Here is a 26746-nt window from a genome sequence, read left to right as displayed (position 1 = left end):
CGACTGGTATACAGGCAGGCGGGTATGCAGGCAGGGGGGTACAGGCAAGCACGACTAGAGTGCAGACAGGGAGGCACTAGCAGGTAGGAACACAGGCGGGATAGGACCCAGTACACACTGGGACTCAGGAACAGAACCACAGATGTGGCGGACAAACACAGCAGAGTGAGGCCGCCCAGAGTGGTGAGCGAGAGCAGGGCAAGACGAGACCGCCTAGAGCGGTGAGCGAGAGAAGAGCAGGACGAGGCCGCCTGGAGCGGTGAGCGAGAGTGGAGCAGGACGAGGCCGCCTGGAGCGGTGAGCGAGAGTAGAGCAGGACGAGGCCACCTGGAGCGGTGAGCAAGAGTAGAGCAGGATGAGACCGCCTGGAGCGGTGAGCAAGAGTAGAGCAGGACGAGGCCGCCTGGAGCGGTGAGCAAGAGTAGAGCAGGACGAGGCCGCCTGGAGCGGTGAGCAAGAGTAGAGCAGGACGAGGCCGTCTGGAGCGGTGAGCAAGAGTAGAGCAGGACGAGACCGCCTGGAGCGGTGAGCAAGAGTAGAGCAGCACGAGGCCGCCTGGAGCAGTGAGCAAAGGGTCAGAGCAGAGCGAGACTGCCGGAGCAGCGAGCAAAGGGTCAGAGCAGAGCGAGACTGCCGGAGCAGCAAGCAAAGGGTCAGAGCAGAGCGAGACTGCCGGAGCAGAGAGCGAGGCAGGGCAGAGGGGACAGGGCTCTGTTCACATGGAATAAACAGGAAGGGAAAGGCAGAACCAGATACCCACAGGGTACTTGCAGTGAAGTAGCGAGTGGACCACAAACTCACAAACGGAAGTACAGTGACAATGAGCAGGAGTTAGGTACGAGTTCAGACTCAGCAGAAAAAGGAAAGGTACGGACATAGAGAAAAACAGGAAACAGGCTAGAAGAGTATTCAGACAAGAACAGACACAGTAGCAAGATACAGGAGCGGGTCTAGGTATGCAGCCCCTAGAAGGCGGAAGGAACAGGCAAGGAGCATGTTCAGACAGGCCTGAAAATACAGCCTCCAGGAAAGGCAGGCAAGCAAGCAAACACAGAAAGGGACCTGGCACAGTCAGAGTGAAAGAGCACACTGAATGAAACACAATGCTCAGGCAGGGTTTCCTGGGAGGAGCTGGGTTAAATACCAGGTGACAGACAGCAATAGGCTGAGGACGCACAAGGGGTGTGCCCGCAGCAGGTACAAGAAACAGGAAGTGATCGGGCGCCGCCCTTAAGCAGCAGAAACAGAGGCAAGCAAACAACAAGGAGGGAAGCCAGGCTAGCAGACTGAACTGGAGATCAAGTGCGCGCTCTTGCACAGTGGGAGATGGACCACTATGCAAGGACGCCGCCAGGTATGTTACAAGCTCACTTGCACTTTAGACCACTGACTAATGGTAAGACATTCTCCTTTATGATTTTCTGAAAGAGGGTAGAAAGCAACCTAAACAAGTATAATAATTTCCAGTCGTCACAAGGTTGTTGATAAGTATGGGACAATTATAGAGCAAAAACAACTGCTAACGAAAAAACATGCAAGCGTTTTGGGACATTTTTCAGTACAATGACAAATCAAAAGCGGAACTTGGATTTATTAGGTCAGATATGTAAATGAGACTGAAGAGCTATTGTATATCTGAAGCCTCAGTCACTCCAGCTCTATTCCCCACCCAGAACTGCTTCCTCCTGCTTGACTGACAGCTTCTATGCTGTGTGACTTCGGTCAAAGAACGCAGTTAAGCAGGAGGATGCGTCACTGGTGGGGAATAGAGCTGGAGTGACAGGGTCAGATCTACCATAGCCATTTGCATATCAATTCAAACACTGATTTCTCAGTAAGGGAGGAACAGACTGACCATGTAAATGTAATGCTGGACCTGTCTTTAAGAGCTACATGTGCATGAAAATAGTTGGGGTGTAAAATCCTGTTGGCAGATTCCCTTTAATGGCTTGCACCACATTTTTTTAGGCTTTTAGACACATTTATTTACATGCGATTAAAGGAGTGGGGGGGTGCGTCCTATTTAGAACTGGCAGAGAAAGAACAGTCATTTAGACTAGATCCTATGTCCCAGAATTTTCTCCACAATTCGGAATAACTTGACCAATGTAAGCGTACTATTAGATAGTGCAAACTTGAACTACATAGATTAAAGATGCCTCCAAACAGTATTAGCCACATTGATAAATTTAGCAGATATTTTAACTGTCTACTTTGCACTGTCAAAAATGTAGGCAGCTTTAGTAAATCAGCCCCATTATACCTTGGCTAAAACATTCCACAATACAACAATCATATCAAAAGTCAAATGTGGTGGTGGTAATGTAGAGATCTGGACACAGTACACAACTTTCAGAAACAGATAACTTGCCATAATTGACATCAAAACGCAGAAAAAGAATGTACAAGGGTGATTGGTATGCGATCTGAAAATCGGGTGGATTAGGTAATGCTACCTGGTGAATTTTCTAATATAATCATTAGCCATAATAATTGCTGTATAGAAGGATACTTACTGTGGTCCATGTATAGTGATAACCATCCACATTCATCACTGGTAAAATATAGAAGTTAATGTGTTTCAAAAGATTTGTCATGAACTTGTCTGTATCATAGAATCCCACAGCCTAGACAGTAAGTAACATAGTGCAGTGTTAGATATTTATCAAGTAGGTAAATTCGGAAAATATTCTGGAAAAAAAGATAGAATAATACATTTGGAAAAGATGTATCATAGAGGTGAAGACAATCAACAAAATGATGGATGAACTTGACACTCCCACAGAAATAACTAATCTATAATTAATAAAATGAAAACTATGATTTCTGATGATGCATTCCTTTTAAAAAGAATGTCCACTTTTTAAAGGGGTTGTCTAGATTTGGCATGAAAGTCTACAGTCACTCTATGTAACTGCAGACTTGTGAATTCTCACGGTGCACACTATCAGGATTCTCCAGTGGCGGTTTTGAGACCGGGCTGTCATGTAACCGCAAGTATGTGATATGCATACTTCTGGCCACATTCCAACTACGTGTTCATGGCCTCACTCAGTTCACTGCATTGAGCGAGGCCACAAACGTCTAGTTAGAATGTGGGCAGGAGTATGCATAGCGTATTCCTGCGTTTACATGACCGCCCACTCCGCGCATCGGAGAAGTCTGACCATGTGCGCTGTGCGTGCTGTGAGGATTCTCAAGTCTGCAGTTACATAGAATGACTGCAGATTTTCTTGCCAAGCCTGAACAACCCTATTAACAACATGCCATCTTAATTATGACACAATCTTCTGATTTTCTTAATACAGCTTTACAGCAATCAAAATTGTGTTTACTCAAATGTCTTATCCTATAGGGTGAGACCTGTCTGTCTCGGGAATAGGGCTTAGAGCAGAGACAGACTGCCGTATAACTCGTGCTATGATCGCATCACACTGAATGGACTGGCTGGCACCTCTCCTGACCTAAGTATGACAGCATGATGTATTTCTATGCAGCTGTCAAGCTTAGGTCAGGAGTGCAGACAGGCAGTACGAGGTTTACGATGCGATCCTCGCACGAGAAATACGGCAGTGTGTCTCTGCCCTTAAGAGAAGCCTCTGAGAATGGCCTTGGTCGCTGCAATGTTTTAGAGTAAGGGCTCATTCAGATGTCAGTTTTTCATGCACAAGTTCTATCTGTGTCGTTCCTATTGCAGTCTATGGGGCTGCTCACATGCCCAAGTATTTTTATAACCTGTCCGATGTTGATCCAAGTGTAGGGATTCACACTCAGCAGTAGGCAGTGTTCACACAGGCACTGGATTCTGATGTCAAAAAAATGTGACGTTTATTTCCACAGGTTGAACAGCACCAAAACAAAACCATAAACACAAAATCCCTAGCCTTGTCCAGGCGGTATCTAAACAAAATAGTCCCTGGCTACTCATACATAGTTGGGCTAGACCCAGCTTGGTCAACCAAAATGGTTATTGTCCATAGCAACCAGTGATACTTGCAGTTTGATGTACACAACCCGTGCAATCCCCTCTCAGAGAGATTCTGGCTTGTGTCTCCTTAGCTCCAACACAACTCACTCTGTTCAGCTTCCCCAGCTGACTGACCACATGGCCTGGTTCTAGTCATAGTTATCCAAGTGCATGTAATCAGTACTTCCAGTGCTAGGATTTAACTCTGTGCTAGCTACACAAGTCACGCACTAAACTTGGCAACTCAAGTATATGAGTCCATGAAAAAAATTAGACAGCACTCGGATGTCGTTTGTGTGCTGTCCGTTTTTCATGAATTGCTTGACAGAAGCTTAAGAAACAGCCATCGTTTTTTTTATTTTTTACGTGAGAAAAATTGATGAAACTCTGACCAAACTCTGATGGTATAAGCTGTTGTGGTAACCCCTTCCAAGAAGAGCTAATTTGGGTTGAAATGCAAGCTATTTCCAATTTTCTGCAATTATTGGTCCAAATTAAATAAATACCATAGCATCGTATACGATCGCCTTGGTGATAAGAAAATAACACACAGCCAGTGTCTGTTAGTGTACAATTCTTGTCTGCCCTCAGATCCCAAACAACAAATATTTTATTACACGCACAGAAGAAAGGGGATGGCTTAGTACATTACATAAGAAAGAAAGTATTTTAATTGGAAATAACAAAGTCGTAAATTATGGAAACTTCTAAATCCATTGAAACTGGTTCTTCCCAGCTTTCTATGCCTTCTGTAACAAAGAAATCTTAACACAAAGACACCTCTATATCAGAGACAATGCCCTGTGCTATTGCTTTGATGAATAACACTTATTAAGCTAATTAAAAAATATTATATTATCAAAGATATATAAATTGTCTAAATAATAATCAAAGCAAAGTATAAAATATTTACCATAATAAAGCTTACACCCAGACCAAATTATGATTAAAATTGGATCAAAAACACTGGTGACACTCGTAGAATTTTTTGCACGAGAAAAAATCACTGACATCAGAATGTGGTCTTAAGCTTACACAACTGCAGTAACGCAGCCAGCGGTTTAGTCTTGCTGCTCGTATTTCAGGTAGCTGTCACGGGTGTGTCAGAGGTGACAGACAGTCGCCCTGAAGTTGGTTGCAGGAGATCTCTACATTTGGCATTACAGACATCTTCTTACAGGATGGCTGTCTCTCGGACTCAGCGGCTACCTCTCTCTGGCTAATTAGCTCCCTGGACTGGGTGTATAAATACCTGGTGTGTCTGAGAGGGAGGTGCCGGCGATATTCATTACTACTTGTGACGCTTTAGCAAGAGCAGTACTTTGTCCTCTCTGGAGCTTGAGGCATTTGTTTGGAGTCATCTAAAGCTAAGCAATTCCCCCCTGTTTGTCTACCCTTGTTGTCTAATAGAGTTTAGTGGAGATCGACTAGTGCTCTTTTCCTTCCTTCCCTAGCCTTAGCCATATGCCAAGGAAAGTCAGGGCGAGGCACGCATGCGATGATTGGTGAAGAGCCAATATAGGGACGGTAGTTGAGACAGGGTGACACTAGATCAGACTAGGAGGTCTCCACTCCCCCCTTTCCATAGTGTCTGGGCTCCCTTTCCCTCTTCCCTCTGTGTTGCACTAAGTCTTTCCCACACCTTGCGTGACATTATCGCCGGCCGAGCACGTTTTGAAAAGTAAAAAAAAACAGACATTTTGGGTTTCTTTTTTTTGTGTTTTTGGGCATGGACCTTTTTTTTCTTTCTCCTTTGGTATGGGTTCAGTTGCAGAGTTTGCAGAGCGCCTGCACAGGCTGTCTCTGGAGGTGAATGATCTCTGCGGTGAGGTACAGCAGCAGCATCAGCGGCTACAGGTCGCCAATATGGGAGTCTCTGCAGGTAGGCCTGCTCACCTTGAACCCAAGGTTGCCCTCCCGGACAGGTTTTCTGGAGGTAGGGACAAGTTTTTTGTATTCAAGGAGGCCTGCAAATTGTATTTTAAACTTCGTTCCTATTCCTCCGGAAATGAGGAGCAACGGATTGGAATTGTGGTCTCTCTACTGCAGGGCGATCCTTAATCCTGGGCGTTTTCTTTACCCCAGGACTCGGTTTGTCTCCAGTCTGTGGAATGGTGTTTCGGGGCTCTGGCCCTTATCTATGATGACCCTGAATGAGTCGCCTTGGCTGAGTCTAGGCTACATTGCCTTCAGCTGGGGAATCAGTCAGTGGAGACGTACAGTTCGGAATTACGTAGATGGGCAACGGATTCCAAATGGAATGACTCAGCCTTTAGAAGTCAATTTTGTGAGGGGCTTACTGCAAGGTTAAAAGATGCCTTGGAAGTATATGAAACCCGTCAATCCTTGGAGGCTGCCATGTCTTTGGCCATACGTCTTGATAGACTCCTTCGGGATAGACGGGTGAGACTACCTTCTCCGGGGCCTTCTTGTCGGGGTTGTGTACCTCTGCCAGTGGAGCGGTCTGGGGGTGAACCAGTACTGGGGGAGGTAGAGGAACCCATGCAGTTGGGGGGTGTCTCTGCATCATACATCTCCCCGGAGATTTGCAAGAAAAAAGGCGTCTTTTTTTTGTGGGAAAAAGGGACATTTTGTTGGGACCTGTCCTTCAATTCCTAAACAAAAAGAGACTCAATTAACTTTTGGTAGTCAGGATTTGGATAAACAAGGGGTTCATTTGTGGCCAAACTGCAGTTCCCGCTTTGTCCTGACGGCAGAGGTGGTGCTAGAGAGCAAAACCGAGAAAATTTCTGTGTTTGTTAACAGTGGAGCCGGAGTCAGCATGGTGGATGCTGAGTTTGTGAAAACTCATGGTCTTGCTTGCATTACTTTAGATAAATCTATTTCCATTTTCGCCATCGACTCGGCGCCACTTGCACAGAAAGCATTACTCAGATTACTCTTTGTGAAGAAAAAAGATAGCGTTCTACGTCCCTGTTTAGATTTCCGGGAATTAAATCAAATTACCATCCGTGATCCATACCCTCTTCCTTTGATTCCTGATTTGTTCAACCAGGTTGTGGGAGCTAAAGTATTCTCCAAGTTGGATTTAAGGGGAGCCTACAACCTGGTTAGAATCAGAGAAGGGGACTAATGGAAGACAGCGTTCAATACTCCGAAAGGACATTTCGAGAGTCTGGTTATGCCTTTTGGTTTGACCAATGCACCTGCGGTATTCCAGCATTTCATAAATGACATTTTCCATCATTTGGTGGGGAGGTTTATGGTGGTCTATCTGGACGATATTTTGGTTTACTCACCTGATTTTGAGACTCATCGGGGGCATGTTAAACAGGAGCTCCAGATAATAAGGGATAGCAAACTTTATGCCAAACTAGAAAAATGTGTTTTCGCTGTTCAGGAGGTGCAGTTTTTGGGGTACTTGTTGTCATTTTCGGGTTTTCGGATGGATCCAGAGAAGATCCGTGCAGTCCTTGACTGGGAACGTCCCGAAAGCCTGAAGACTCTACAGCGTTTTTTGGGCTTTACTAATTTTTACAGGAAATTCATCCAAAATTACTCTGTTATAGTGAAACCCCTTACTGACATGACTAAGAAGGGGTCTGATTTTTCCAAATGGTCAGATGCATCCCTCCAGGCTTTTTCTTGCTTAAAGAATTATTTTGCCACTGCACCTATACTCAGTCAACCCAATGTTTCTCAACCCTTTATTGTGGAGGTTGATGCATCGGATGTTGGGGTTGGGGCTGTGTTGTATCAGGGTTCGTCCCCTGGTAAACGGCGTACATGCGCCTTCTTTTCTAAAAAATTTTCTTTGGCTAAGAGAAATGATGACATGTGTAATAGGGAACTTTTGGTGATCAAATTAGCATTCGAGGAATGGCGACATTGGTTGGAGGGGGCTGTCCATCCTATTACTGTTATTACTTACCATAAGAACCTGTCATATCTCCAGTCAGCTAAACGTCTCAACCCTAGGCAAGCTAGAAGGTCCCTGTTTTTTACTAGGTTCAATTTTGTTGTAATTTTTTGTCCAGGGGTCAAAAATGTCAAGGCTGCTGCTTTGTCCAGGAGCTTCCCTGGTGGTGGTGACCATGAGAACCCTGCCACAATATTACAAAAAGGGGTAGTCATTTCAGCACTCTATCCTGACCTGGAGGATGAGGTGTTAGAGGCTCAGGGGGACGCCCCTGCCTCCTGCCCTTCAGGAAAGTTATTTGTACCATCTAATCTGCGCCGCAAAGTAATTAAGGAACATCATAACTGTGCTTGCTGGGCATCCAGGTGGTAAGGCAACCACAGACCTCCTCTCTTGTCATTTTTGGTGGCCGGTGTGCATTGGGATGTAATTGAATACGTAGCTGCTTGTAGTATTTGTGTGCGTTCTAAGGTTTCGCATACCCATCCGTCTGGTACTCTTCTTCCGCTACCTATTCCTAGTAGGCCACGGACACACTTGTCCATGGATTTTATTACTGACCTACCGGTTTCTGCAGGCAAAACAGTGGTTTTGGTAGTAGTAGATAGGTTCAGTAAAATGGTTCATTTTGTCACATTGCCTGCGCTTCTAAATGCCAAGACACTTGCTCAGGTGTTTATAAATGAGATTGTGAAGCTTCATGGGGTTCCCTCCGATGTGGTGTCAGATCGGGGGACCCAGTTTGTTTCCAAGTTCTGGAAGGCATTCTGTTCTCGACTGAGGGTACAGCTGTCCTTTTCCTCTGCCTTCCACCCTCAGTCGAATGGACAGACCGAGCGTGTCAATCAGACTTTGGAGACCTACCTCAGGTGTTTCGTTTCTGAAAATCAGGAGGATTGGGCATCCTACCTACCGCTAGCAGAATTTGCCATTAATAATCATCATCAAGAATGCACTGGCAGGTCACCGTTCTTCGGTGCATACTGTTATCACCCACAGTTTGGTACCTTTAGTGGGGGAGGAGCTTCAGGAGTTCCTGAGGAGGAACGGTTTGCTTCGTCGCTCTCCTCGGTATGGCAGGGCGTGCTGAGTAATTTAAAGATCACGGGAGACAGGTATAAACGTATGGCTGACAGAAAATGCTTGCCAGGTCCGGACCTGAATGTGAATGACTTTGGGTGGTTGTCTACCGGCAATATAAGATTGAAAGTTCCTTCTTGAAAGCTGGGACCTAGGTTTATTGGTCCCTATAAAATAACCGCCGTTACCCAGCAGCGTTTCGTCTTGAACTTCCTCAGGCCCTTAAAGTCCACAACGTGTTCCATAGGTCCTTACTTAAAAAATATGTGGAACCTCTTGAGCCCTCGCCTCTAGCACCGCCCCCAGTAATGGTTGATGGTAATCTGGAGTTCCAGATTTCAAGGATTGTAGATCATTGTCTCCAACGTCATTCTCTACAATACTTGGTGCACTGGAAAGGCTATGGTCCAGAGGAGAGGATGTGGGTTTCAGCGTCAGAGGTGAACGCTCTCAGATTGGTTCGCTCATTTCACATCTCTTTTCCTGAGAAACCCGGTCCTGAGTGTCCAAAGGCCACTTGTAAGCGGGGGGGGGGTACTGTCACGGGTGTGTCAGAGGTGACAAACAGTCGCCCTGAAGTTGGTTGCAGGAGATCTCTACGTATGGCATTACAGACATCTTCTTAGAGGCTGGTTGTCTCTAGGACCCAGCAGCTACCTCCCTCTAGCTAATTTGCTCCATGACCTGAGTGTATAAATACCTGGTGTGTCTGAGAGGGAGGTGCCGGCGATATTGATTACTACTTGTGACGCTTTAGCAAGAGCAGTACTTTGTCCTCTCTGGAACTTGACGCCGTGTGCGCATTTGTTTCGAGTCGTCTAAAGCTAAGCAATTCCCCCCTGTTTGTCTACCCTTGTTGTCTAATAGAGTTTAGTGGAGATCGACTAGTGCTCATCTCCTTCCTTCCCTAGCCTTAGCCATACGCCAGTGAAAGTCAGGGTGAGGCACGAGTGCGGCGATTGGTGAAGAGCCAATGTAGGGATGGTAGTTGAGACAGGGTGACACTAGACCAGACTAGGAGGTCTCCACTTTCCCCTTTCCCTAGTGTCTGGGCTCCCTTTCCCTCTTTCCTTTGTGTTGCACTAAGTCTTTCCCACATCTTGCGTGACAGCAGCATGGGTGTCCTGTTAAGTTCCCTTTAATTTCTATACATATGCACACAGCAACATTTCCGAGGCTTATTTCACAGTGAATTGCAGTGCAAATTTGCAGTAAAATCCACATTTTTAACAAAAGTTTTGCTGCAGATTTACATTGTAGTGGGTGAAATACACATTTTAGTGGGTGAAATACACATTGCAATTTTACAGAAAGAATACTCCTGGAAAGTTGACTTTTAGCAATAAGCTGTTTCTGACCATATTATGTATAAGACATGTTAGCAGGTTATAACTGATACTCACATGTCCAACAAACCACAAGCAGAAGGCTGGAGAAACCCACTCCCTGGCGTGTATACCGCAGTCAATCCATATTGCATTTGTTGCTGTTTTCTGTTTCCCCGTCATCTAATAAACAATCAGTGGTGAAAAGATTATCTGTCTATCTATCTATCTATCTATCTATCTATCTATCTATCTATCTATCTATCTATCTATCTATCTATCTATCTATAAAGTGAACACATAGTTCTTATTTTTTATAGGGAACCTGTAATGTCTCCAAATACTATTAACCTACAAATATAGGGTTAGTCTGCAGGATAATATCATTACAATGCTGTTTGACTTCCTTACTAAAAGAGCGGCTACCGGAACAAAATGAATTTTATTCCTCATGGGAGCCACTGTGTAACGGGTCTGGGAGGCGGAACCTCTGAGCAACTATACAAGGGGGCGGTCCTTGTAAGGAAGCGGGTGGCTCCCAGGGAAGACGGGCAGGTAGTCACGGCAAGTGACAGGGACAGTCTCTGGGTAGAAGGGCAGGTAGTCACGGCAAGTAACAGGGACAGTCTCTGGGTAGAAGGGCAGGTAGTCACGGCAAGTGACAGGGACAGTCTCTGGGTAGAAGGGCAGGTAGTCACGGCAAGTAACAGGGACAGTCTCTGAGTAGACTAGCAGACAGGTAGCAGGTGGACGCTCCCAGGTGAGCGGGCAAGAGTCTCTGGACGGGCAGGTGGTCACGGCAAGTGACGGCAGAGCCTCCAGGTAGGCTAGCAGGCAGGTAGCAGGTGAGCGCTCCCAGGTGAGCGGGCAAGAGTCTCTGGACGGGCAGGTGGTCACGGCAAGTGACGGCAGAGCCTCCAGGTAGGCTAGCAGGCAGGTAGCAGGTGAGCGCTCCCAGGTGAGCGGGCAAGAGTCTCTGGACAGGCAGGTGGTCACGGCAAGTGACGGCAGAGCCTCCAGGTAGGCAAGCAGGCAGATAGCAGGTGAGTGCTCCCAGGTGAGCGGGTAAGAGTCTCTGGACAGGCAGGTGGTCACGGCAAGTGACGGCAGAGCCTCCAGGTAGGCTAGCAGGCAGGTAGCAGGTGAGCGCTCCCAGGTGAGCGGGCAGGCTGGTCCATAGACAGACTGACAGGTGTCGGAAGGCAGACCGTCGGACCGCAGGCTTGCAAGCAGGTAAGCGGATATCAGGCAGGTTTCAAGCAGGAATCTGGCAGGTGACTGGCAGGTAACTGGTAACGGGACCTGAGGGCTGAAGCAGAGTGAAGGCTTTGCAACAACATTGCTCGGGCACCTCCATTTTGGAGGAGGTGCCTTATATATGGTGAGGTCCTCCGGCCATTGGCCGGAGACTCCTTAGGACGGCGCGCGCGGCCCCTTTAAGAGAGGGGGAGCGCGCGCGCGCGCGCCCTAAGCACAGTGGCCGGGAAGCAGCGCGCGCTGCCAGCAGAGCGGGAGGAGGACGCCGGGCACGGAGCGGAGAGGTGAGGGGAACAGCATTCCTGCCTAGCAGGAGGCAGGGACGCCGATGCTACAGTACCCCCCCCTTTAGGCCCCCCCTTTTTTAGGCCAGACAGAAATTTATCAAGGATGAGAGGGGCATGGATGTTCTCCCGGGGCTCCCAAGTTCTCTCCTCAGGACCAAACCCCTTCCAATCTACTAGAAAAAAGGTCTTTCCTCTTACCCTTTTGGTGGCCAGAATGTTCTCTACCTCAAACTCGTTTTCAGCGGAAACCGGAGCAGGAGGTGTACCTGTAGACTTGGAAAAAGAGTTAAGTACCACGGGTTTGAGGAGAGATACATGGAAGGAGTTAGGGATCCGCAAGTTGGCCGGGAGTTTCAATTTATAGGCCACCGGGTTGATCTGTTTGATAACCTCCAGTGGGCCGATGAACCGAGGCCCTAACTTGTAGGAAGGAACCTTGAGCCGGACATACTTGGACGAGAGCCAGACTATATCTCCAGGACGGAATTGTGGAGGATCCAGGCTTTTTTTGTCAGCGTGTTTTTTCATCCGCTCGGACGACTGAAGGAGTGCGGATCGGGTACTCTCCCAAATGGAGGAGAATTCGCTAATGAGAGATTCCGCAGCCGGATTGTCCACTGAGGTGGAGACGGGAAATGGGATCCGAGGATGCTGACCGAAGACTACAAAAAACGGGGATTTGGAGGAAGATTCGCTCTCGTGATTATTGTAAGAGAATTCGGCCCATGGCAGGAGATCCACCCAGTCTGAATGGTGGGCATTAACGAAGTGCCGGAGGTAACTGGTCAGGATCTGATTGATCCGCTCCACTTGACCATTGGACTGTGGGTGGTATGCGGAGGAGAAGTCCAGGGTGACGTCTAGCAGCTTACATGTGGCTCTCCAGAAGCGTGAGGTGAACTGAACCCCATGATCCGACACGATGTGGAGGGGCAGGCCATGGAGACGGAAGATGTGGCGGATAAAGTCTTTAGCCAGCTCGGGTGCAGACGGGAGGCCTGGCAGGGGAATGAAATGAGCCATTTTGCAAAAGCGGTCAGCGACCACCCAAATGACCGTACAACCGGCAGAGACAGGGAGATCTGTTATGAAGTCCATAGCTATATGCTGCCAGGGGGCAGCAGGTACTGGAAGAGGAAGGAGGCGACCGGCTGGCAGGTGTCTCGGAACCTTGTTGCGGGCGCAGGACACACAGGCAGAAACAAAGTCTATTACGTCCTTGTGCAGGGTAGGCCACCAGTAGTGCCGGGTGATAAGCTGGAGGGTCTTTTTCTGACCGGCGTGGCCAGCTAGCTTACACGAGTGACCCCAGTGTAGGATCTTCTCCCGATCAGGTACCGTTACGAACGTCTTACCGGGAGGGAGACGATTTAGACTCACGGGGGCCACCTGCATTACTCTGGCGGGATCGATGATGTGTTTAGGTTCCTCCTCAAGATCAGACACCAGGAAGGATCGGGACAAGGCGTCAGCTTTGATGTTTTTGTCAGCCGGGCGAAAATGAAGAACAAAATCAAAGCGAGCAAAAAACAAGGACCACCGGGCTTGGCGCGGGTTAAGTCTCTGGGCACTCTGGAGGTAAGCCAAGTTCTTGTGGTCCGTGTAAATTATTACCGGGTGAAGAGCCCTCTCGAGCAGGTAACGCCACTCGTCCAATGCCAGCTTAATGGCCAATAACTCTCGGTCTCCTATAGAATAGTTGCGCTTGGAAGAGGAGAAGAGTTTGGAGAAGAAGCCGCAAGTTACCATTCTCCCGGAAGACGATTTTTGGGTAAGTACCGCTCTGGCTCCAGAGGAGGAGGCGTCAACTTCCAGGAAGAATTGCTTGTTGCCGTCCGGGCGATGCAGCACCGGGGTGGAAGAGAAAGCCTGTTTTAAGGAAAGAAAGGCTTCCTCTGCTTCGGGCGGCCATTCTCTGGGATTAGTGCCCTTACGGGTGAGCGCAGAGATTGGGGCAGTCCGGGAAGAGAAGTGCGGTATGAAGAGGCGGTAGTAGTTGGCGAAGCCCAGGAACCGCTGAATAGCCTTCAACCCCTCTGGTCGAGGCCACTTCTCGATGGCAGACAGTTTCTCAGGATCCATTCGTAGGCCGGTCTGAGAAATTATGTAGCCCAAAAACGGAAGCGAGGTCTGCTCAAAGAGGCACTTCTCATATTTAGCGTAGAGGTGGTTCTGCCTGAGCCTGAGCAGAACCTGACGAACATCCCTCCGGTGTGTGGGGAGATCCGGAGAGAAGACCAAGATGTCGTCCAGGTACACCACTACGCAGGAGTAGAGAAGGTCCCGGAAGATGTCGTTGACCAACTCTTGAAAGACGGCGGGAGCATTACAGAGACCGAAGGGCATTACCAGGTATTCATAGTGGCCGTGCCGGGTGTTGAATGCCGTCTTCCATTCATCCGCCTGACGGATACGGACCAGGTTATACGCCCCACGGAGGTCCAGCTTGGTGAAGATTCTAGCCCCCCTCAGACGGTCAAATAATTCCGGAATGAGCGGAAGGGGGTATTTATTCTTCACCGTGATCTGGTTAAGGCCTCTATAGTCTATACAGGGACGGAGTGAGCCGTCCTTCTTTTTGACGAAGAAGAAGCCTGCTCCCGCCGGGGAAGTAGATTTCCGGATGAATCCCCGGGCCAGATTCTCCTCAATATATTCTGACATGGATCGGGTCTCAGCAGCGGACAAAGGGTAAATGCGCCCACGGGGAGGAGTAGCGCCGGGCATCAGGTCGATTGGGCAGTCGTATGGTCTATGAGGGGGTAATGTCTCTGCCTCCTTTTTATTAAAGACGTCCGCATACGACCAATAAGGAGCCGGGAGACCAGGTAGATTGGCTGGAGTAGGAGAAGGACGGACAGGATGGACGGGAACTAAACAAGTCTTATGGCAGTCCTGTCACCAGCGAAGGACTTCTCCGGTCTGCCAATCAAGCACGGGTGCATGTCTCTGAAGCCAAGGTAGGCCTAGTAAGAGGGCGTGAGAGAGTCCAGGCAGAACATGAAAGAAGATGCTCTCAGAGTGCAGCATTCCCACCTGCAGGGTTATGGATTCGGTGATGAGTTGGATGGGATGTGGTAAGAGGCCCCCATCCACAGCAGCGACAGATAAGGGTACAGCTAGAGGTTTGGTGGGAATGCGGTATTTCTCTACCAGAGACTGAGAAATGAGATTTCCGGCAGCTCCAGAGTCAAGTTGGGCTAGTTCAAAATAACGGTTCTCCCCGCAGATGATAGAGACCGACAGGAACAGAGATGGAGAGGGTTTACTCTTGTCTAGGACGACCTCTCTGAGCGATCCTAGACACAGGCGTTTCTCGACCTCTCCGGACAGGAACGGATCCGGTGCTCCTTACTGCCACAGTAGAAGCAGCTCCCCTCGGCACGGCGTAACTCTTGACGGGTTTTGACCATCTTGGTCTGGTCGACCTGCATAGGCTCAGGTGAGTGCGCCTGGGTAGTAACGGGAGAAGTGACAGGTTTCTGGAAGGTAGGGGCTAGACGTGGAAACCTCCTCTCACGGGTGACCTCTTTGGCGCGCTTCTGGAACCGGATGTCAATCCGGGTGGCAAGTGTTATTAAGTCGTCGAGAGTGGTAGGAATGTCCCGACCGGCGAGTTCATCTTTAATACGGCCGGACAGACCCTCCCAAAAGACAGACACCAGGGCGTCGTTATCCCAGGCCAGCTCCGAAGCAAGGGTACGGAACCGTATGGCATATTGGCTCACGGTGAGATTTCCTTGATGGAGGCGTAGCAGAGATGATGCGGATGAGGTCTTCCGTCCGGGTTCGTCGAAGACTTTCCGGAAAGCCGTGAGAAAGGCTGGCAGGTCAGACACTAGGGGGTCTCCTCTCTCCCATAGAGGATTTAGCCAAGCCAGTGCCTCCCCCATGAGATGGGACATAATGAAGGCTATTTTGGCCCGGTCGGAGATAAACTGGTGGGACAGGAGTTCAAAGTGCAGGGTGCACTGGTTTATAAAGCCCCGGGCTTGAGCGGGATCGCCTCCGAAGCGAGGAGGTGCAGAAAGCCGGGGTCCGGGGCAGGATACCATGGTATTGGTGGGCAGCGGCGCTGCCGGGTTGCGAGTCATGACACTAGCGGTGGTTACTGGTGGAGCAGTCAGGGTTAGAGATGAGCGGTGTTCGACTAGAACTGTTCGCCAATCTCAAATTCGAGCTGTTTTGGGCGGTGTTCGAGTTGTTCGACGAACCCGAACGATTTGCAAAAAATTCGGCTGTTCGAGGTTATGTTCGATAACTGTTCGTGCACCAAAAGCGTGTCCTGCATGTCTGGCGCTATTTAGAGCACCAATCATGCAGGGATTGTCTGCCACTCACTGTAATGCCACAGCCATGGTGGTTGTGGCATTACTGTGATTGCCCAAATCGATGGGAACTGTGCTCACAGTGAAACACGAAAAGCCGGCAATTCAGCAGCGGCATACACCGGTACCTGACAATTTAGAACCGAAAGAATAGAGCTTCACACATAGATTAGATAGATATAAACATGTCAGTCACTTATATATGAAGTACAGTGACAGTGTTGATTACTGTACTTGTCATTTAGTGTAAAGGATTTATCAAAAAAAATAATAGTGTTTTCATGCACTGTCTCTTTAAAAAAGCCGGCCGGCAATTCAGCATCTGTACCCGACAATTTAGAATAGAAGGAATAGAGAATCACACATAGATTAGATAGATAGAAACATGTCAGTCACATATATATGAAGTACAGTGACAGTGTTGCTTACTGTACTTGTCATTTAGTGTAAAGGATTTATTAAAAAAAATAATAGTGTTTTCATGCACCGTCTCTTTAAGAAAGCCGGCCGGCAATTCAGCAGCGGTACCCGACAATTTATAACAGACAGAATAGAGCTTCACACATAGATTAGATAGATAGAAACATGTCAGTCACATATATATGAAGTACAGTGATAGTGTTGGTTACTGTACTTGTCATTTAGTATTAAAATAAAGGATTTATTATTAAAAAAATTGGCGTGGGGTTCCCCTTAATTTTAGGCTCTAGCGGAGGTTAAGCAGACAGCTGGGGCAGATGTTTGAAGCCTGGGAAGGGGGTAATACCCACGGAGCTTCCCAGGCTACTAATATCAGCCCCCAGCTGAATACATAGCCTTTACTAGCTATTAAAATGGGGGACCCCCCAAAAAAAATGACGTGGGGTCCCCCCTAATTTAATAGCTAGCAAAGGCTAGGCAGACAGCTGGGGGCTGATATTAATAGCCCAGGAAGGGAGCCATGAATATTGGCCCCCTCCCAGGCTAGAAACACCAGCCGTCAGCCGCCCCAGAAATGGCGCATTCATAGGATGCGCCAATTCTGGCACTTAGCCTCGCTCTTCCACGCTGCCCTGGTGCGGTGGCAGGGGGTAATAGGGCTGGGGTTGATGTCAGCTTATAATGCCAGCTGACATCAAGCCCAGGTTAGTAATGGAGAGGCGTCTATAAGACACCCCCATTACTAACCCCATAGTCAAAGTAAAAAAAAACACAAACACCCAGAATAAAGTCCTTTAATTGAAATAAAGACACAATTCTTTATTGTTCTAAATTAAACCATACTTACCATCACGCCCATTCCAGCTGAAGCCAACGATCTCCTGTAATAAAAATAAAATAATAAAGCAACCTCATCCTTACCTTTCCATGGTTCCCACGACAGCTTCAGCTCTGCTACATCGAGATGACAGGCTGGACCGCAGCAGAACGCTGCCATCCAGCCTGTCATCCCGCAGACACTGAGAAGAGCAGGCTTGCTTGCGCTCCACATTGTCTCTCTGTGACGGCATAAAGATGAGCCGAGGTCATGTCCAATGAACTCAGCTCACCTCATGCACGTCACTTACAGCGTGGGAGAATTCTCCTGCACTCAGCACTTCAGCGTGAGAATTTTCCCACGCTGTCAGTGACGTGCATGAGGTGAGCCGAGTTCATTGGACATGACCTCGGCTCATCTGGATGCCGTCACAGCGAGACACTGAGGAGCGCAAGCATGCCTGCTCTTCTCAGTGTCTGCGGCATGGCAAGCTGGATGGCAGCGTTCTGCTGCGGTCCAGCCTGTCATCTCGATGTAGCAGAGCTGAAGCTGTCGTGGGAACCATGGAAAGGTAAGGATGAGGTTGGTTTATTATTTTTCTTTTATTGCAGGAGATCGTTGGCTTCAGCTGGAATGGGCGTGATGGTAAGTATAGTTTAATTTAGAACAATAAAGAATTGTGTGTTTATTTCAATTAAAGGACTTTATTCTGGGTGTTGTGTTTTTTTTAAATACTTTACTAGAAATTCATGGCGGTCATGTCTAATACTGGCGTGACCCCATGAATTTTGGGCTTGGGGCCAGCTGATAATACCAAGTTGGCCCTAACCCCTTTATTACCCAGTGAGCCACCGCACCAGGGCCCTGGATGAGTTGGGTACAGCGCCAGAAGATGGCGCTTCTATGAACGCGCCATTTTCCGGGGTGGCTGCGGACTGCAATTTGCAGCGGGGGGGGGCCCAGAAAGCTTGGGCCTCCCTGCGCTGCAGATTCCAGCCCCCAGCTGCCTAGTTGTACCTGGCTGGACACAAAAATAGGGCGAAGCCCCACGTATTTTTTTTTAAATTATTTCATGAAATTCATGAAATAATTAAGAAAAAAAGGCCTTCCCTATATTGTTGTGTCCGGCCAGGTACAAATAGTCAGCTGGTGGTTGGGGGCAGCCCGTTCCTGCCTGTTGTACCTGGCTGGACACAAATATAGTGCGAAGCCCCACTTAAATTTTTTTTAATTATTTCAGGAAATTCATGAAATAATTTAAAAAAAATTGACGTGGGGCTTCGCCCTATATTTGTGTCCAGTCAGGTGCAGCAGGCAGGAACGGGCTGCCCCCAACCACCAGCTGCCTATTTGTACCTGGCCGGACACAACAATATAGGGAAGCCCTATTTTTCTTAATTATTTCATGAAATAATTTAAAGAAAATTGACGTGGGGCTTCGCCCTGTTTTTGTGTCCAGCCAGGTACAACTATGCAGCTGGGGGCTGGAATCCGCAGCGCAGGGAGGCCCAAGCTTTCTGGGCCACCCCCGCTGCAAATTGCAGTCCGCAGCCACCCCGGAAAATGGTGCGTTCTTAGAAGCGCCATCTTCTGGCGCTGTACCCAACTCATCCAGGGCCCTGATGCGGTGGCTCACTGGGTAATAAAGGGGTTAGGGCCAGCTTGGCATTATCAGCTGGCCCTAAGCCCAAAATTCATGGGGTCACGCCAATATTAGACATGACCACCATGAATTTCTAGTAAAGTATTTAAAAAAAACACAACACCCAGAAAAAAGTCCTTTAATTGAAATAAACACACAATTCTTTATTGTTCTAAATTAAACCATACTTACCGTCACGCCCATTCCAGCTGAAGCCAACGATCTCCTGAAATAAAAGAAAAATAATAAAGCAACATCATCCTTACCTTTCCATGGTTCCCATGACAGCTTCAGCTCTGCTACATCGAGATGACAGGCTGGACCGCAGCAGAACGCTGCCATCCAGCCTGTCATCCCGCAGACACTGAGAAGCGCAGGCTTGCTTGCGCTCCACAGTGTCTCTCTGTGAGGGCATCCAGATGAGCCGAGTTAATGTCCAATGAACTCGGCTCACCTCATGCACGTCACTGACAGCGTGGGAAAATTCTCTTGCACTCAGCGCTTCAGCATGGGAGAATTCTCACGCTGAAGCGCTGAGTGCAGGAGAATTCTCCCACGCTGTCAGTGACGTGCAGGAGGTGAGCTGAGTTCATTGGACATGAGCTCACCTTATGCACGTCACTGACAGCGTGGGAGAATTCTCCTGCACTCAGCGCTTCAGCGTGAGAATTTTCCCACGCTGTCAGTGACGTGCATGAGGTGAGCCGAGTTCATTGGACATGAACTCGTCTCATCTTTATGCCGTCACAGCCAGACACTGCAGAGCGCAAGCATGCCTGCGCTTCTCAGTGTCTGCGGGATGACAGGCTGGATGGCAGCGTTCTGCTGCGGTCCAGCCTGTCATCTCGATGTAGCAGAGCTGAAGCTGTCGTGGGAACCATGGAAAGGTAAGGATGATGTTGCTTTATTATTTTTCTTTTATTGCAGGAGATCGTTGGCTTCAGCTGGAATGGGCGTGATGGTAAGTATGGTTTAATTTAGAACAATAAAGGATTGTGTCTTTATTTCAATTAAAGGACTTTATTCTGGGTGTTTGTGTTTTCTTTTAACTTTGACTATGGGGTTAGTAATGGGGGTGTCTTATAGACGCCTCTCCATTACTAACCTGGGCTTGATGTCAGCTGGCATTATAAGCTGACATCAACCCCAGCCCTATTACCCCCTGCCACCGCTACAGGGCAGCGTGGAAGAGCGAGGCTAAGTGCCAGAATTGGCGCATCCTATGAATGCGCCATTTCTGGGGCAGCTGACGGCTGGTGTTTCTAGCCTGGGAGGGGGCCAATATTCATGGCTCCCTTCCTGGGCTATTAATATCAGCCCCCAGCTGTCTGCCTAGCCTTTGCTAGCTATTAAATTAGGGGGGACCCCACGTCATTTTTTTGGGGCGGTCCCCCATTTTAATAGCTAGTAAAGGCTATGTATTCAGCTGGGGGCTGATATTAGTAGCCTGGGAAGCTCAGTGGGTATTACCCCCTTCCCAGGCTTCAAACATCTGCCCCAGCTGTCTGCTTAACCTCCGCTAGAGACTAAAATTAAGGGGAACCCCACGCCAATTTTTTTTAATAATAAATCCTTTATTTTAATACTAAATGACAAGTACAGTAACCAACACTATCACTGTACTTCATATATATGTGACTGACATGTTTCTATCTATCTAATCTATGTGTGAAGCTCTATTCTGTCTGTTATAAATTGTCGGGTACAGATGCTGAATTGCCGGCCGGCTTTTTTAAAGAGACGGTGCATGAAAACACTATTATTTTTTTTAATAAATCCTTTACACTAAATGACAAGTACAGTAAGCAACATTGTCACTGTACTTCATATATATGTGACTGACATGTTTCTATCTATCTAATCTATGTGTGAAGCTCTATTCTGTCTGTTATAAATTGTCGGGTACAGATGCTGAATTGCCGGCCGGCTTTTTTAAAGAGACAGTGCATGAAAACACTATTATATTTTTTAATAAATCCTTTACACTAAATGACAAGTACAGTAAGCAACACTGTCACTGTACTTCATATATATGTGACTGACATGTTTCTATCTATCTAATCTATGTGTGAGGCTCTATTCCTTCTTGTCTAAATTGTCGGGTACCGGTGTATGCCGCTGCTGAATTGCCGGCCGGCTTTTTTAAAGAAAGCGTCTTCTGAGCAATTTGTCAGCTTTTGGACACCTTTGAAGGTGTTTTCTATGTGTTTCTATGTGTTTTTGTTTGCCTGCCATTGGTTTTAACGGTGTTCGACGGTGTTCTAAGGTGTTCGACGAACAGTTCCTCGAACATCCCGGTGTTCGACGAACCGAACCGAACCCGAACACTACGGGGGTGGCTCAACACTAGTCAGGGTGTCCAGGCGAGAATTGACATTCCGCAGGTGACTCAGGATGGACTCCTGTTGGGACCTCTGCCGGGACAGTTCATGACATAGGTCCGAGAGCGAGGGAGCTTGGGTGCCACCGGGTTCCATGGCCAGAGCAAACTGTAACGAGTCTGGGAGGCGGAACCTCTGAGCAACTATACAAGGGGGCGGTCCTTGTAAGGAAGCCGGTGGCTCCCAGGGAAGACGGGCAGGTAGTCACGGCAAGTGACAGGGACAGTCTCTGGGTAGATGGGCAGGTAGTCACGGCAAGTAACAGGGACAGTCTCTGGGTAGAAGGGCAGGTAGTCACGGCAAGTGACAGGGACAGTCTCTGGGTAGAAGGGCAGGTAGTCACGGCAAGTAACAGGGACAGTCTCTGGGTAGACTAGCTGACAGGTAGCAGGTGGACGCTCCCAGGTGAGCGGGCAAGAGTCTCTGGAAGGGCAGATGGTCACGGCAAGTGACGGCAGAGCCTCCAGGTAGGCTAGCAGGCAGGTAGCAGGTGAGCGCTCCCAGGTGAGCGGGCAAGAGTCTCTGGACGGGCAGGTGGTCACGGCAAGTAACGGCAGAGCCTCCAGGTAGGTTAGCAGGCAGGTAGCAGGTGAGCGCTCCCAGGTGAGCGGGCAAGAGTCTCTGGACAGGCAGGTGGTCACGGCAAGTGACGGCAGAGCCTCCAGGTAGGCAAGCAGGCAGGTAGCAGGTGAGCGCTCCCAGGTGAGCGGGTAAGAGTCTCTGGACAGGCAGGTGGTCATGGCAAGTGACGGCAGAGCCTCCAGGTAGGCTAGCAGGCAGGTAGCAGGTGAGCGCTCCCAGGTGAGCGGGCAGGCTGGTCCATAGACAGACTGACAGGTGTCGGAAGGCAGACCGTCGGACCGCAGGCTTGCAAGCAGGTAAGCGGATATCAGACAGGTTTCAAGCAGGAATCTGGCAGGTGACTGGCAGGTGACTGGCAGGTAACAAGCAGGAATCTGGCAGGTGACTGGCAGGTAACTGGTAACGGGACCTGAGGGCTGAAGCAGAGTGAAGGCTTTGCAACAACATTGCTCGGGCACCTCCATTTTGGAGGAGGTGCCTTATATATGGTGAGGTCCTCCGGCCATTGGCCGGGGACTCCTTAGGACGGCGCGCGCGGCCCCTTTAAGAGAGGGGGAGCGCGCGCGCGCCCTAAGCACAGTGGCCGGGAAGCAGCGCGCGCTGTCTTTCAGTCATAGAGGCATGCACAGATCCGCTACAGTCATCGCTCACAGTATTGTGAGCTGCGGTTGTAAGAACTCCCTGACACTTTGATTGACAGCTCGCTCTTCACAGATGGGCTGTAGCACAAGGTGTCAATCAAAGTGCCAGGATGTGTTTACAGCCGCCACTCACAGTGTACTGAGCGGTGACTGCCCAGGTACTATGATTAAAAGCCAGCTGCTCCTGGGAGGAAATCCGTTCATTTTCTCCTGTTAGCCGTGCATTCAGTAAGGCGATCTGACAGCTTTGTAACTTGATTAACTTGTAGATTAACCCTATAACTGTAGGTTTACAGCGTTTCGGGACATGACAGGTTCCTTTAAGGAGTAACATCACACTAGTTCCTTGTCCTGTCTTTCTAATCTGGTGACTTTGAAAACAGAGTGTCCTACACAGGTTATTAAAGCGAATCTGTCAGCAGGTTTTTGCTATGTTATCTGAGGACAGCATGAGGTAGGGGTTAAAACATAGATTTCAAAGATGTGTCACCTGTTAGGCTATGGGGTGTTGTTTACGTATTCTGAAGGTTTTATCACCTTGTGATTATCATTGTCTGGACTACATCAGCTACAGCAGCATGTGCATGCTAGTCTGACTCCACCCCTCCTGTGATAAGCAGCTCACTGTCTATAAACAATGTACACAGAGAGCCTGTGGGTGGGGTTAGCCTTCTCAGCTCTGCTGCATTGCTAAATCTAAAAATTTTGTGTGATTGTGTCAGAACTGCTGCACCCAGTAAAATGATACATTTCTGGATTGAGGGTCTCTTTGTCTACATCATGCTGCTCTCAGATGAGGTAGCAAAAACCTGCTGACAGATTCCCTTTAATAGTTTTTAATGGATCATTATTATTTCCTATCCTAATTTAAGTTTTTGTACGTGAAATTGTATTTCTTATGCTGATATAAAATTACCTCTTATGTCAAATATATATGAAGAAGATTTGTACTTGACACTACCTGCTTGATGATCAGTTACTGTAGATCACTGGTGGCACACTGTATAATCAAAAATTGGGAGCTTGCCTACCATGTTAAATGGGTATACATGGGTATTGATACATCTAGCCAAATATTAAAGGGAATTTGTCAGCAGGTTTTTGCTATCTCATCTGAGAGCAGCCTGATGTAGACAAAGAGAAGCTGAATCCAACCATGTATCACTTAGTTTACAGGGTACAGCAGTTCTGACACAATCAGAGCTTTTAAATTTAGCAGTGAAGCAGAGCTGAGAAAGCTAACCCCGCCCACACCAGACTCAGTATATACAATGCCCATAGACAGTGTGGTGCCTATAACAGGAGGCGGTGTGTCGGACCAGGGCTCACACAGACCAACTAGTCACAGCAATGATAAGCTACTAGTGCTAAAACAATCACTGTAAGCAAACAAAACCACAGAGCTTGATAAAATAGGCATTGCTGAAATCTGTATTTAACCCCTATCGCATGCAGTCTTCAGATTACATTGCAAAAACCTCCTGACAGATTCCCTATAAGTTACAGCTTTTATTTACTTACTCATTGGATCTCGATGAACTGGTTATTCCGTCAATTATCAAAAACTACACACTAAGTTACTAGTTTAGCCAAGACTTGACAAAGAAGATACCCCTCTGTCTACAGTAGTTGTCAAATTACAATATATGTGCAGTTTCTCGCTGCGCCAGAACCACAAACTAAACTACTTTTATTGTATAAAGCCCAACTGTAAGGTTTTTCACGTATTATAACTATACCTTCAGAACGTAAAGTGGACGATTTTCAAAAGACTTTCCTATGTTAATTTTTTCCAGCATATCAGGATGTGACACAACCATTTGTTCCATCCAATGGTATATCTAGTAGAAATACAGAAGGAAAATTAACTTGTTGAACAAATATAGCTGTAAGTATTCCATATTTCTAGTATCTTAATCAATATTTCAATGCCATATTCAAAAACTTTACAACTATAATAGTTGTCGACCATCATCTGGAATGCTGATGTTCCAAACATCATGGTACAGTTGAAACCAGAAGTTTACATACACTATATAAAAAAAAACATATGCATGTTTTCTCAATATCTGACAAGAAATCAGAATTAACCTTTCCCGTTTTTGGTCAATTAGGATTACCATAATTTTTAATATTTGCCAAATGCCAGAATAATGAGAGATAGAGAATGTTTTAAGGCATTTTTATTACTAACTGCAAAGTCAAAACTTTACATACATTTCATTAGTGTTTGGTACCATTGCCCTTAAACTGAATGACTTTGGTCAAACATTTGGGATATCCTTCCCAAAGCTTCTCACAATAGTTGGTCGGAATTTGGGCCCATTCCTCCTGACAAAACTGGTGTAACTGATCCAGGTTTGTAGGTCGCCTTGCTCGCACCTGCCTTTTCAGCTTTGCCCATAAATTTTCAATAGGATTGAGATCAGGGCTTTGTGATGGCCACTCCAAAACATTGACTTTGTTATCCTTAAGCCACTTTGTTACCATTTTGGCAGTATGCTTTGGGTCATTGTCCATTTGGAAGACCCATTTCCACCCAAGCTTTAACTTCCTGGCTTATGTCTTCAGATGTTGCTTCAGTATTGCCACATAATCTTCTTTTCTCATGATGCCATCTATTTTGTGAACCAGTCCCGCCTGCAGCTAAACAACCCCACAACATGATGCTGCCACCCCCGTGTTTCACAGTTGGGATGGTGTTCTTAGGCTTCCAAGCTTCTCTCTTTTTCCTCCAAACATAACGATGGTTATTATGCCCAAAAAGTTCAATTTTAGTTTCATCAGACCACAGGAGATGTCTCCAAAAATTAAGGTCTTTGTTCCTGTGTGCATTTGCAAACATTAATTTGGATTTTTTATGTTTCTTTTGGAATAATGGCTTCTTCATGGCAGAGTGGCCTTTCAGCCCATGTTGATACAGTGCTCGTTTCACTGTGGATATTGACACAATCTTACCAGCTTCCATCATCATCTTCACAAGGTCTTTTGCTTTTGTCCTTGGGTTGATATACACATGTCGGACAAAAGCACGTTCATCTCTGGGACACAGAACCCGTCTCCTTCCTGAATGGGTACGATGGCTATGATTCCCATCTTGTTTGTACTTGTGTATAATTGTTTGTACAGATGAACGAGGCACCTTCAGATATCTTGAAATTGTACCCACGGATGAGCCAGACTTGTGCAAGTCCACAATTCTCTTCCTGATGTCTTGGCTCATTTTTTTAGACTTTCCCATGATGCTACACAAAGAAGCAGTGTGTTTCAGGTGTGCATTAAAATACATCCACAGGTGTGTCTCTAATTAACTCAGATGTTGCCAAACACATGACATCATCATATGGGCAGTCCAGCATTGTTTAAATGCATAGTAATCTTAGTGTATGTAAACTTTTGAGTTTACCGTAAGTAATGAAAATGCCTTAAAACATTCTCTCTCTCTTATTATTCTGGCATTTGGCAAATATTAAAAATTATGGTAATCTTAATTGTCCTAAAATGGGAAAGGTTTATTCTGATTTCATGTCAGATATTGAGAAAAACATACATATGCGTCTTTTTATATATTGTATGTAAACCTCTAGTTTCAACTGTATATAGGCATGGGTACATGTTAGGTGTCGGTCAGGTGCTGGATTTGAAATGGGTCCAAGACCTTCTGTGGTCTCCCATTTCAGTCCAGCCAGGGATGATGCTGCTCAGCATCGCCATCAGCTTCACTGCCTAGCTGGTCTGCAAGCACTGTTTCTCTACCAGGTTTGTTGTGCCTAGCAATGTTAAGCCTGGGTTGCAGAGGGGGACAGGGATTGTAGAATCTAAGTCCAGGATTTGCTGTACTGAGCATGTCCGTGACCTGGCTTATCATGATTGGTGGGTTGGCACCCACCTGACCCGGTGACCTGGCACCGCCTGATTGGTCCACGGGTAACGTCACCAATGGCGCGTCGGTGGGCAGGGCTTAGTCGTTAAAAGGCCCACCCACAAACATGATGACGCGCTCTGATCATTTGAGCAAGTGATGCTGTTGTGTGGACAACTCTGTTCCACGTGCTCTCTAGCTGTTCACTCCGTGACCTGCCGATGCCAGAGTTCGCTCGTTTAATTAGCACAGGTCGCTTAGGCAGGTTAGCTCCATA

At 47.5% G+C, this 26746-nt stretch overlaps 1 protein-coding gene across 1 annotated transcript in view; it reads right to left on the bottom strand.

The window, feature by feature from the left end:
- The window catches only part of CPB2 (carboxypeptidase B2), an 85015-nt gene that overhangs the window by 13988 nt on the left and 44281 nt on the right, over nt 1–26746 (bottom strand). Inside the window, exons 6-8 of the mRNA XM_073663841.1 lie at nt 24347–24448; nt 10331–10435; nt 2517–2627 (exon numbers count right to left, since the gene is read on the bottom strand). Coding sequence (XP_073519942.1) covers nt 2517–2627; nt 10331–10435; nt 24347–24448 — 318 coding nt within the window. The remainder of the gene's footprint in view (nt 1–2516; nt 2628–10330; nt 10436–24346; nt 24449–26746) is intronic.

The sequence above is a fragment of the Phyllobates terribilis genome, unplaced genomic scaffold (genome assembly GCF_046119375.1).
Source record: "Phyllobates terribilis strain yellow unplaced genomic scaffold, ASM4611937v1 Scaffold_2__4_contigs__length_985480577, whole genome shotgun sequence".
Classification (NCBI taxonomy): domain Eukaryota; kingdom Metazoa; phylum Chordata; class Amphibia; order Anura; family Dendrobatidae; genus Phyllobates; species Phyllobates terribilis.
This window is presented reverse-complemented; position numbering and strand designations above follow the sequence as displayed.